Below are 13,266 nucleotides of genomic sequence, written 5' to 3'. Positions count from 1 at the left end.
TTCTCAGTTGAAATATTTGAACGAAGAACGAAAAAAATGGCTTATGATTTCATGTTTCGTGCTATTTTGTCGTATTTTTGTATGCTGACGTGCAGAGAAATTATATTTTGTGGAGCCTTGTATTTTTGTAAATCGTTCTCCCAAAATATTTATGAGAAAAGTTATTTTGGTCTTTTAGAAGTATTATTGGTATAATAGGTAAATACTCATTGACTCGAGATAGTTGAGCTGAATTCTGGGGTGTGTTAGGGTCCATACAACTTGTTAGTGTAAAACACAACACACATCACAGTCGTTGGATCCTTAGATTAGATGGTTATGATAAGCTACATTATTATACTAGAAATCTACGTTATTAGGTGAGGTACATTATTAGCCTGAAAATCTTTAGACTAAAATGCTACATTGTTATTCGAGCTACATAATTAGGCTAAAAATCAACTTTATTGGATGACACGTGACATTAATCTAACCGTTACAGTATCTCCAATGGAGGATGTCCTGGCGGACATCGGACCGCCATGCGGGAAGTCCGTGCGGGACATCCGCCATTAGGCGCAGGGGCGGCGGACACGGACGTCCACTGCGGACACCTCTCATCCCCGGCTTTCCGCCGACGTCCGTCGGGACGTCTGTCATTGCTTCGCCGACGCGGACGTCCCGATTTTTAATTTTTTTATTTCACTTTCTCCGTTCGTATTCGTGTCGAAATTTTAATTCCGTAAATTACATATTTGTGAATTTGTGATTCTTTATTGTGGAAGTCCGCACGGGATGTCCTTGGGGATGTCCGTCATTGTGCAGTGGGAGGTCCTTATGACGTGGTAGTGCAGTGGAAGGTCCTTATGACGTGGCAGGAGGTGTTTTTGGGAAGTCCGTCGGGAAGTCCAGTCACATTGGAGATGCTCTTAGATCACAATATCCAATGGACCACAAGTGTTTTGTGTTTTCCTAATATTTAGTGTAAGGATATAAATACATCCATGTAGTTATCACACTGAGTTAGTATTACTACTCCCTCCGTACCACAAAAGATGTCACACTTTCCTTTTTAGTTTGTCCCACAAAATATGTCACATTTTCCTTTTTAGAAAAAGTTCTCTCTCACATGAATATAAAAATTATATTTTCTCTCTCCATTTAACACACAAAACAAAACCTCCTAAAATCTCGTGCCGTCCCACAAGTGTGACAACTTTTGTGGGACGAAGGGAGTAGTATTTTTTTTTAAGCAAAAAGCAAACAACTTACTCCATTTTAAATGCTTCACTTAAACTCATCTCAGTTCGATACACACCTTAGAAATGGAAGAAATCCAACAAAATCTCTTTATTCCCATGGCTCTTCTCTCTCTCATCTTGCTATTATCCCTTACCCGAATCTTCCTCAAATCATCAAGCAACAAAAAACTGCCCCCTTCACCACCAAAACTCCCCATAATCGGAAATCTCCACCAACTTGGATCATCCCTTCCTCACCGCGATCTCCACTCCTTATCCCAAAAGCACGGCCCTCTCATGCTCCTCCACTTTGGCAGCGTCCCCGTCCTCATCGTCTCCTCTGCCGAATTCGCCCGTGAAATCATGGTGACTCATGACACCACCTTCGCCAACCGCCCCCGCTTCAAGGCCATGATGAAGCTGGCCTACAGATGCAGAGACGTCTCCCTTTCACCCTATGGCGAATACTGGCGGCGCCTTCGGAGCATCCTTGTTCTCCAGCTGCTCAGCAACAAAAGGGTTCAATCTTACAGCTCAATCCGCGAAGAAGAAGCGGAACTTATTGTGAAGAAGGTTCTAGAAACTTCTGGTGATGCTCCGGTGAACTTGAGTGCGATGTTTCAGAGGTTTAGTAATGATGTGATCGGAAGATCGGCCTTTGGCGGGAAGCTGAGCGATTCGGAAAATGGGAAGAAGTTTTTGGATGCCATGGCGGATTTGATGGAGCTTTTGGGGGTTATTGATATAGGTGATTTTATACCGTGGCTTGGTTGGATTGGACGTGTTAATGGTGTTGATAAGAGACTTGATAACACTGCCAAAAAGATTGATCAAGTTATGGAGAGTGTGATTCAAGAACGGATGCAGGAAAAGGGTGGTAAGGAAGAAAGTAGAGAATATTTTGTGGATATTTTGCTTGATGTCTATAATGATAAAACTGCTGATGCCTGTGTTGATAGAGATAGCCTCAAAGCAATAATTTTGGTAATCATCTCTCTCTTTGTGCATACTTCTATATCTCACTTTTTTTTTAATATAAAATTTCAATTTCTTGTGATTTATAAATATTAAGAGTTTATCATATCTAATTTTTTTTATCAATTACTGATTTTTAATTTATTATTCAATTTGTTGTGATAATTTGAGGTGGATTTGTATGGTTTTTGATTATTCATGTAGTTTTCTAAAAGTTTTTTGTTTAGTAAGGGTTAACGGTTAATTGTCACAAAATTTGGTCAGTTATAGTCATTTCTGCATCGTTTAAAATTTGAATGATGACAAATAATGAAGTTTCAGAAATCGCAATTATCTAACGATGATTTTTTTGGGAAAATAAGATGTTGAGTTGGCAAACGCGTGTAAAATTTGGATGATGTGAATGAATAATGACACTTTTGCGCCAACTTATTCGTATCTCTCTCACTTATGTACAATTATTCATTTCGCAGGATGTATTTGTCGGTGGAACTGATACAATATCCACAGCTATGGAATGGACAATGTCAGAACTCTTACGAAACCCCACACTGATGGAGAAGTTGCAGCTAGAAGTAAGAGGAATTGTAAAGCAAAACCAAGAGATAACCGATGATGATCTACGAAAAATGCATTACTTAAAGGCTGTGATCAAGGAAGCTATGCGTTTACATCCACCAGTCCCGCTACTTGTGCCTAGGCTTGCAAGCAAAGATGTGCAAGTGAAAGATTTCGACATTTCTGCAGGAACAATTGTGATGATAAATGCGTGGGCTATAGGGAGGGATCCCGTCTCATGGGGCGAACCAGAAACGTTTATGCCCGAGAGATTCTTGAATTCTTCAATAGACTTCAAGGGCCTAGATTTCGAGCTAATTCCATTTGGGGGTGGACGAAGAGGCTGCCCTGGGATCACATTGGCTTCTGTCGGGATGGAGCTTCTTTTAGCTGACCTGGTTCGGAAATTCGACTGGAAATTGGGTAAAGGTGTTGAACCGAAAGATTTGGACATGAGAGAGAGTCCCGGGATGACGGTCCATAGAGTCGTTCCTCTTGTTGCACTTGCATCTCCTGCTACATGATTTGGAACTATCATTGATTGTAGTTGCAATGAAGTTTCAAATAATACTGCATGTATACATATATATGTAGATTTTAAGCATTCACAAGTTTTATGTGGTTTTTGTTGAGGGCATGCAATGTTTGTAAGTTAAAGAATAAAAGCACTCTATGAGTATGAGATATATCTGGCTTTTTCCCATCTCTATGAATGATGACTGCTAATAAGGGTTCAGCTAGGATTTTATTTTAGAAGACACAAAATTAGAGGAAAATTTTATGCATTTGAGGTAGGAAATAACTATACATGAGTAAGTATTTAGTTTAGCTAGTTTATATGGAGTATATAACTGGATTTTTATATTCGCAACAATACATGAATGAGTATTAGAGCATCCACAATGGATATCCGATCTCACGCCCGCTCGCCCGAGATCGGGCTCGGGCGTCCTCGGGTATCCATTGCAGACGTCGGGCATGCCCGAGCGTTCAGTCGCAACCGATCTCTCGCCCGATCCATCGGGCATCCACTGCAGCCCCATGCCCGAGCCCGATCGGACGATTTTCCTTTTTTTAAATTTTTTTTTTTAATTATTTAAACCCTAAATTAAACCACTATAAATACCCAATTTTTCTTCACTTTTCACACACCAAGACCACTTTCTCTTCTCTATTCTCAATATCCACACTTCCAAGAATGAATCAGAGTCAATTTCCAAACCCCCATAATGTCGACGACGGTATGCCCATGTTTGGCGGCGGCGGCGGTGGCGCCCGGTGGCCCAGCCACAAAGACTACCGGGTCGAGACGCCTGGATCTGTAGGATCCACTTTCGTTTCGGACTCTGAGTTCGATCCGTTCTTCGACACCGAGGAGTATCGGGTTGAGGACATGGAGCCTAGTTGTGGGCAACCTCCTGCCCCTGCGCCGCCGCCGTCGAGGAGAAGGAAGAAGATGGCGCGGAAAGAAAAGGCGTCATCGGTCCCAGTCCCACTCCCATCCGACGAGCCTACGAAGAGTATGCAATAGGGCGTACTGACTACGAGTTCGAGGAGTACGTGAAGGTGGCTCAGTGTTGGGTCAACATATCAGAGGATTCGATATCCTCCAACAACCAGACTTCGGCAAGGATGTGGGATCGCATTGAGGCATGCTACAACGAGATGAAACAGAGGTGGGCGTTCAAGCGGAGCAAGGTTCAGCTGCGCAAGTGTTGGGATCGGATCAAGCTCCAAGTCAACAACTTCTGCTATATCTACAACAAGAACAAGGACGGAAGGCTAGCGTTGAGAGCATGGACGATGTCCTCAACAAGTCGCTGTCCGAGTACCAACGGCGGTTCGGACAGTTCAAGTTGTACAATGCTTGGCTGATCTTGAAGGACAAGTCGAAGTTCAACAGAGGGATATCGCTTGGATCCTCGGCTACGAAGTGGACGAAAACCACCGCCACTGGCGGTTACACGAGTAGCGACCCATCTCCTGTGGATCTGAACGCTGAGCCGAAAGAGAGTTCCACAACGCCTACGTCTACTTTTAGACGTCCCATTGGCACCAAGGCTGCCAAGGCCCAGGCCAAAGGGAAGGCGAAGGCGGGCGCGTCTGGATCGGCGGCTCCCCCGCAGGCTGCGCCTCCTACATCTGCTCAGCTCATGGCCTCCGCGATCGAGGAGTTCGGAGGTTTTCACGAGGTGGTTGAGTATAAGTTTATACTTGACGCCCAAAACAGCCTTCGTCAGGAAACCTATCCGGACGCCCGACAGAGGACTGAGAAGATGATCCAGAATTTGAGACAGAGAATAAATTGAGATGACTAGTTTGGTTTTTTTTTTTTTTTTAATTTAGTATTTTAGTTTTAATGTAGTTTTTTTTAGCTAAGTATGATGTAGTTTTTTTTAAAAAAATTAATGTAGTTTTTTTTTTTTTTTTTTTTTTTTTTTGCATTTGTGGTGTTTAATATAATATATTTTGGTATTTTAGTAATTAAAAACAAAATTAAAAAACAATGATTTAAAATTGAAATGAAAAGTGGATAAGAGATATGGCATCCACTAGGGCTCCACCATTGCAGAAAGTTAGGACATGCTGATGTGGCAACCACTAGGACTCTCATTAGGGCTTTTACTAGGGCATCCATTATGGATGCTCTTATATAGTGGATAAATCTGTATCATACTACCCATATAGAACAATCAAGGAATATTACTACTAATCACCACAAAATACAATCATATCTAGTTTATCCAATTTCCAAATAGGGCCATGTTTGGTTGCTAGGATTCTGTTTGGGAAAGTAATCTAATTCCTTAAATTTTAAATTTATGTGTTTGTTTCGGTTTTTAGTCAAATTGTGAAAGTAATCAGAATCCGAGAACAAGGAAAGTTAGTACAAATTTCCAGGATTCTGAATCCTAACTTTTTTTAAGTATTCTTTTTCTCAGTTTAAACAATATAGTATAGTTTATTATTATTATTATTATTATTAATTACAATATTTCAAAAATATTTTAAAATTATAAATCATACTCAATTTCACTATAATAAATAACTATAATTAAAATTATCATTATTATAACTATATTTTGTAATAAATCATAATAGTAATTAATAATTAAAATATAATTAAATAATATAAATTGTATAAATAATACTCCCTCCGTCCCAATAAATATGAAACGTTTGCTTTTTGGCACAAGATTTTATGTAGTGTTGTTTTATGAGTTAAAGAAGAGAGAGTAAAGTAAGAGAGAGAGAAAAGTAGAGATGAAGTTATTTCTATTTTAAGAAACGTTTCATTTTTAATGGGACAACCCAAAAAGGAAAACGTTTCATTTCTAGTGGGACAGAAGGAGTAATTATTACTCCCCCCGTCCCACAAAAGATGTCACACTTTCCTTTTTAGTTTGTCCCACAAAAGATGTCACATTTTTCTTTCTTTTTAAAAATTCTCTCTCACATGAATATAAAAGTTATATTTTCTCTCTCCAATTAACACACAAAACAAAACCTCCTAAAATCTCATGCCGTCCCACAAGTGTGACATCTTTCGTGGGACAGAGGGAGTATATTTTATAATTTAATAATGAATCAATAAAGTCATATTGCAATTTTAATTTATTATATTTATTCAATTAAAAATTCGTAAATTAACTTTTTTAGAAATAAAAATGCATAAATTCCCGTACGTGTGTCTAGAAAACCGATCAACTTCTTAAAATAAGAGTACTAAAAGATTACCGACATGTATATATGTACATGGGCTTCTATTTTAAGAGCCCACACCAACCTTATATCCAATAGACTTGGGGTGGACCCACCTAAATCGACAGGATTAGATCATGTTAATATTAGTGAGGGATACTTTTGGTCAAATTTTGATATTTTTCAAGAACTTTAAAATTAATGTACAATATCACAAATTTTGTATTTTATAGTGTTTTAAAAATCGGACCGGTTCGGCCGCGAACCGATGAGTGGTCCGGTCCGGTTCCCTCTGCAAAGCCGCCAGCATGTTGAGCCGCCGCGAACCGCCGAAACCGGTCGGTCGAACCGGTCTAGCCGGAACTGAAAACCGGTTTTCTTCATTGTATAAATTTTTTGTAAAATAAGTGCTTTTGGAAGGGGTCGAACTCATGACCACTCCACCACAAGCTTTTCTTGTTAATAACATGAACATTAGTTATTATTATATTAAAATAATTTTTTTTATTTACTCAAACTAATCATTCAAGTTTAAATTTATATTCTAGTGACTAGGTATTAATATGATAATACTTATCATCTAAAATTTACTCTTTTTTACTAAAAGTAACTATTATTTGTATAATATATGTACTTATGTAATATAAGTAGTTATACCTAAGGTTTATAATAAATTATTTACTATATAGTATATTTTCATCAAAACTAATTAATAATTCATATTTATTTATATATTTTGTCATATACTACCTCTGTCCCTGAAAATTTGATACAGTTTACTATTTCGGTCCGTCCCTGAAAATTTGATACACTTCACTTTTACCATTTTTGGTAGTGGACCTCATATTCCACTAACTCATTCCTACTCACATTTTATTATAAAACTAATACTTTAAAAGTAGGACCCACATTCCTACAACTTTTTCAACTCACTTTCCATTACATTTCTTAAAACTCGTGTCGTGGTCAAAGTGTAGCAAATTTTGGGGGACGGAGGTAGTAATTTTTTTGAATTATTATTAATTATCTTTTTTTATATCTAAAATAGTAAAAAGTTTATCCACACTAACTTGTAATTTGTACATTTAATTATATTTATTGATAAAAAATTTAATAAATTTTATCATTCATTTAAATTGAATATATTTTATATATTATATATAATTTGTAACAGTAAAACAGATCGACCAGTGATTGAACCGGTCGGACCGGTTGAACCGTGAACCAGTAGCCTCGCCGGTTCACTGGCTGGTCCGGTTTTTAAAACATTGGTATTTTATTTGTTACTTCCTATCTTAACTCAAATAAAATATCTTCACAGAAAAACTAATTCTACGTGGACAGCTGTGAAATATTTACAATATTTTAGATAACTTTTTAAGTTCTTGGTAAGTACTCATTCCGTCTGCGAATAGGAATATCATTTTTTCCATTTTAGTCCGTCCGCGAATAGGAGTCCCAGTTCACTTTTACTACAAATGGTAATAGGTAGAGGTGCCCACGGTTCAGGAACCGGCGGTTACGGTTCGGAACCGCTAGTTCCGATTTTGAAAATTGTTGAACCGGAACCGAACCGCGAGGGTGTTTCGCGGTTACGATTATGGTTCCAAAACCACCGGTTTCGGTTTCGGTTCCGAACTGAAGGTTTTCCGACGGTTTTTTACGATTTCACACGGTTCCGAACCGTCGGTTTTTTTGCGGTTCCGGCTTGATTTCACGGTTTTCCGGCGGTTTTTCGCGGTTCCGGTTTGAAACCGTCCGGAACCGACGGTTCCGGCACGCTTTCGGTTCGAAAATTTTTGAACCTGAACTGAACCACGGTTCAAAAATCGACGGTTTCGGTTCGGGTAAATTTTTACGGTTTCGGTTCAAAACCGTAACCGGCGGTTACGGTTTCGATTTTAAGCGTCAGTTCGATAAACCTTGGGCAGATCTAGTAATAGGTTCCCACCTTCCACTAACTCATTCCACTCACATTTCATTTAAAACTAATATATACAAGTGGGACCCTTATTCCAGTAACTTTTTTCCACCCACTTTTCTTAACATTTATTAAAACTCGTGCCACCCATGAATGAGATTCCTAATGGCGGACATGATGGAGTATGATAAAAGTCACGTAAAAAATCACGTTGATCTAGTGATTCCAAGTAGGATATTAAATGTACGTAAGTTAGTCGCATATGATGATTTAACTGCATGAGAAATATCAAACACAATGTAAAGTTTGTGATATTGTAGCCTAATTTTAAAATTCATAGAAAATACCAAAATTTGGTAAAAATTTATGATTTTAGGAACCGATATCTTTATTAACAATTTTAATTCAGCAATATAATATGATTTTAGGAACCAATATCTTTATTAACAATTTTAATTCAGCAATATAATGCCCCAATTTTATCTATATCTCATAGTATGCAAATAGTCGCCAATATCATAAACTAAAGGATTTTCTATATTTTTTTTATAAACTTCAAAATTGATTGCTAAAATCATACTCCTAACATTTAACCGATTGTGTTAATCTTTACAGCTCATTTTTTCAGCTATGAATCAATATTACCTGTCATTTTAATAATCCTATGTGGATTTGAGTCGATGCTAGATGTTCCGTGGCTAGATTAGATTGTCCTACTTTTATTTATTGTTTTTCTTTCCTAACTACGTTTCGATTTTGCAAATAAATATTATCATTATTTAAAGTTAAGTTTGTACTTACTCTGACCTCTATTAAATGTCGCATATTTTATAAGTCATAATTCTAATAAATACCTCATTCTACTTTTATAATTTTTTACAAATATTGGACCTAAGTTCCACTAATTTATTATACTCACAATTATTATAAAATATATAAATGTATGGCTCAAAATTCACAAACTTTTTTCCACTCAATTTTTTTAACAAAGTTAAATAATATTTTAAAAAGCGCAAACAGATTTATATAGAAAGGAAGGAGTATATATCAAACAGATTTATAGTATCTCTTAATTTCAACATTTCTGCAGGACAATCGATGCGTGTGGGCTATCGGGATATATTGACCTCCTCAATCTATATGTCACAAATGAAGATATTGTTTACATTAGAGTAGTATATTGCACAATACAATAAGGCATTATTTGAGATGACAATTTTATGGATTAGAACCAAAATTATTTGTTTCATTATTCCTTGACTATTTTTAGATGAAGACATATTATAAATTACGTGATCCTCGTGGTAGGGTGGCGACTTTGTGCGGTTTATTTATACTATATTTTAATCGGTATCTTCTTCGTGGCGACACAATCAGTTTTACTTTCATTTCTTAATCTTTCTAATAGTTATCAATAATATTCCATATAAAGTATACTCCTCTCTTCAATCCAACAAAGTTGATGCATATATTTTCGGTAAGTACACAAATGTATTAATTTTACTAATATTTATTAATTTTTAACAATATCAAAATAAGAAATTAAAATTTAATACTCCATCCGCCTCATAATAGATGCATATTTTCCTTTTTAGTTTGTCTAACAAAAGATGTTAGTTAGATTTCCTTTTTTACAAAAAAATTTCTCTCTCATTAATATAAACTAGTATCTCGTCAGATTAAGATATTTGAAAACATTTATTTTAGATTGTAAATTAATTAATAAAATTAGAAACAATATTATTATATAAAAATTGTGAACAAATATTATTATTATTATTATTATTATTATTATTATTATTATTATTATATAAAAATTATGATGTAGAAAACAAACTTCATATTTAAAGTAATAAAATTAAATATGAAGAACTGGGAATGTGAACAAACATTATTATTATATAATAAAAATCACGTAGAAACAAACTTTGTATTAAGCTAATAACCATAGAGAGTAAGAGAGTACTTGAAATTTGATCAAATCTCTGTTAAATGTTCAACAAAGAATATAATAAGAAAAAGATTGAAATATATGGATTATAAGCTATCAAATGCCATATATTTATAGTAGAAAAATAGAAGTTAATTTCTTTCAAAACCTTTCTCTTCCACCACGTTATAATTTAAATAAAAAGAATTAATTTTCTACAATCAAAACCTATAAATATGAAGAATAAAACCTCTCACTCACTCCACTTAATCATACATTTTAGCTTTTAATCAAACGTATTTAAATGACCTTTAACTATACATGGTAATCTTGTAAATTTCTCCAAAACTCCCCTTTTATATATTGTATAGATTACTATTTTCTCTCATCACTTAACACACAAAATAATAGTACTCATAAAATTCTGTACTATGGAATGAAGAGAGTACTATTAAGATTTTATTTTAGTAAAAAAAAAATTCCTTCATTTGTTAGACAGTTTTTATTACTCCTTGTATGTTTTTTTTATAAAATATTTATAAAAATTTTAAAGTGTTTTTTATCTACCTGTTTTTCCAACGATGCCTCAAAGAAACTGAAAATCAGAATTCTTTGTCTCATTAAAAACGAAAACAACGGTCCAATATTACTATATTAGGTGATCAATAATCCCGACTCTTATCTGTCTTAACTATATACATTGTTCGTAGACTCCATACTACCTTTTTACTCCATCTCTTAATAAAGAAACAGCATCCGCAACCCTTCATGTTTTAACCATTTCTTCTTTTAACTATTTATGATTCCCAATATTTTTCAATTATAGTAGACAGAATGATAGACTCATGATTATAAAAGATGAGGGTTTTAGCAATGATGTGATCGGAAGGTCGGCTTTCGGAAGGAAGTTGAGCGATTCAGAAAATGGGAAGAAATTCTTGGATGGCATGGCGGATTTGGTGGAGCTTTTAGGGTTGATCAATATAGGAGATTTTATACCGTGGCTTGGTTGGACTGGACGTCTTAATGGTATTGATAAGAGACTTGATGACACTGCTGAAAGGATTGATCAAGTTATTGAGAGTGTGATTCAAGAATGGCTGCATGAGAAGGGTTTCAACAAAGAAAGTGGACAACATTTTTTGGATATTTTGCTCGATATCTCTAATTCTATTGATCGGGATAGTCTCAAAGCGATAATTTTGGTAATAATTCTATCTTGTGCATTCTTCGATTCTCAATCTAAGTTTTTTTTTTTTTTTCATTTACAATTGAATTTTAACACTCCCTTTATGACTCACTTTGTGGTGTTAATTTTCTTTAAATTAACATTGGATTTTCATTGTAATTTTTATTGCGTCATTCAAAATTTGAATGACAAATCATAACTTTCAGAAATCGCCACTATTTCACTATGATTTTTTCAAGAAAAGCGATATTTAGTTAGCGTATATGTAAAATTTGGATAATATGGATGAATAGTGATACCGTATATGTACTAATACGACGATGTGTATGATTGAACGATTTTGTTTTGAGCCAACTTGCTTATCTTGACTCTCTCTCCACTCATTCATATCTTTCTCACCTACACGTTGGCACTTCTTGGTATAAACTTTTCTGTTCGTCAACTCATCTGCAAATGTCCCCAAATTTTATATTGAATAAAATAATTGTGAAGTTTTTCAAGGTTTATTAAAAATGCGCAAGATGTATAAATGGCATATTCTTCGTGAGTTTATATATATACAATTAGTCATTTTAATAATAAGTGTTGTAGGTCCATTACATTATAGTGTTTCTTATAATTACTCATTTTAGTAATAGTTGTTGATATGTCATTTTAATAAGAAGTGTGGATAGGTACATTATATTATAACTGTATTTTATAATTAGTCATTTTAGCAATAAGTGTCGATAGGTCTATTATATTATAGTGTTTTTTATTTATATATATAATAATTTAATCATTTTGCAGGATGTATTCGTCGGTGGAACTGATACAATATCCACAGCTATGGAATGGACAATGACAGAACTCTTACGAAACCCCAAAGTTATGAAAAAGTTGCAGCACGAAGTAAGAGGTATACTCAAGCATAAACAAGAGATAACAAATGATGATCTACAAAAAATGCATTACTTGAAGGTTGTGATCAAGGAAGCTATGCGTTTGCATCCGCCACTCCCACTGCTTGTGCCTAGGCTTGCAAGCAAAGATGTACAAGTGAAAGGTTTCGACATTTCTGCAGGAACAATCGTTATGATCAACGCGTGGGCTATAGGAAGGGACCTCGTCTCATGGGACGAACCAGAAACGTTTATGCCTGAGAGATTCTTGAATTCTTCTATAGACTTTAAGGGCCTGGATTTCGAGCTGATTCCGTTTGGGGGTGGACGAAGAGGCTGCCCTGGGATCACATTGGCTTCTGCTGGGATGGAGCTTCTTTTAGCTAATTTGGTTTGGAAATTCGACTGGAAATTGGCTAATGGTGTTGAACCGAAAGATTTGGACATGAGTGAGAGTCCCGGGATGACAGTCCATAGAGTTGTTCCACTTGTCGCACTTGCCTCCCCCACTACATGATTTGGAACACTATAGTATATCATTGGCGGTTGTTGCAATGAGGTTTCAATCAATACAAGCATATATATGTAGATTTTAAGTATTCACAAGTTTTATGTGTGGTTTTTGTCAGAGGGCATGCAATGTTTGTAAGTTACAGAATAAAATTAGTACTATTGACGTGTGTTTCTCTTTTATATATAATTGGCTTTTTTTCCCATCTATATGAATGATGCTTGCTAACAAGGGCGTAGCTAGGAATTTATAGCTATGCCTATGCTGCATAGGCATAGCTATAAATGTTTGCATATGCCAATACATAGGGATTTATAGCTATGCCTATGCCTATAAATGTTTGCCTATTTCTAGTTCATAACTATATTAGTACTCCGTT

At 35.5% G+C, this 13,266-nt stretch overlaps 2 protein-coding genes across 2 annotated transcripts; both read left to right on the top strand.

Annotated features, from left to right (window-relative positions):
- Positions 1-1,283: 1,283 nt before the first annotated feature.
- LOC125223406 (cytochrome P450 71A8-like) lies at positions 1,284-3,456 on the top strand. Its single transcript, XM_048126543.1, has 2 exons — positions 1,284-2,204; positions 2,669-3,456. Exons 1-2 carry the CDS (start codon positions 1,305-1,307, stop codon positions 3,275-3,277), a joined length of 1,509 nt encoding a protein of 502 aa, XP_047982500.1. The 5' UTR covers positions 1,284-1,304; the 3' UTR covers positions 3,278-3,456.
- Positions 3,457-11,151: 7,695 nt separating this feature from the next.
- On the top strand, positions 11,152-13,066 carry LOC125220550 (cytochrome P450 71A8-like). Its single transcript, XM_048122711.1, has 3 exons — positions 11,152-11,511; positions 12,285-12,966; positions 12,999-13,066. The coding sequence occupies exons 1-2, from the start codon at positions 11,152-11,154 to the stop codon at positions 12,891-12,893; spliced, it is 969 nt and encodes a 322-aa protein (XP_047978668.1). The 3' UTR covers positions 12,894-12,966; positions 12,999-13,066.
- Positions 13,067-13,266: the final 200 nt, after the last annotated feature.

This window comes from Salvia hispanica, chromosome 4, assembly GCF_023119035.1.
Source record: "Salvia hispanica cultivar TCC Black 2014 chromosome 4, UniMelb_Shisp_WGS_1.0, whole genome shotgun sequence".
Taxonomy (NCBI): Eukaryota; Viridiplantae; Streptophyta; class Magnoliopsida; order Lamiales; family Lamiaceae; genus Salvia; species Salvia hispanica.
This window is presented reverse-complemented; position numbering and strand designations above follow the sequence as displayed.

What these genes read in the sequence shown, in the direction of transcription:
- LOC125223406 (XM_048126543.1), top strand. Translation starts at nt 1,305, where the DNA reads ATGGAAGAAATCCAACAAAATCTCTTTATTCCCATGGCTCTTCTCTCT. An exon ending in GCCTCAAAGCAATAATTTTG is followed by an intron (nt 2,205 to 2,668) that starts GTAATCATCTCT and finishes TTCATTTCGCAG; the next exon opens with GATGTATTTGTCGGTGGAAC.
- LOC125220550 (XM_048122711.1), top strand. Translation starts at nt 11,152, where the DNA reads ATGATTATAAAAGATGAGGGTTTTAGCAATGATGTGATCGGAAGGTCG. An exon ending in GTCTCAAAGCGATAATTTTG is followed by an intron (nt 11,512 to 12,284) that starts GTAATAATTCTA and finishes ATCATTTTGCAG; the next exon opens with GATGTATTCGTCGGTGGAAC.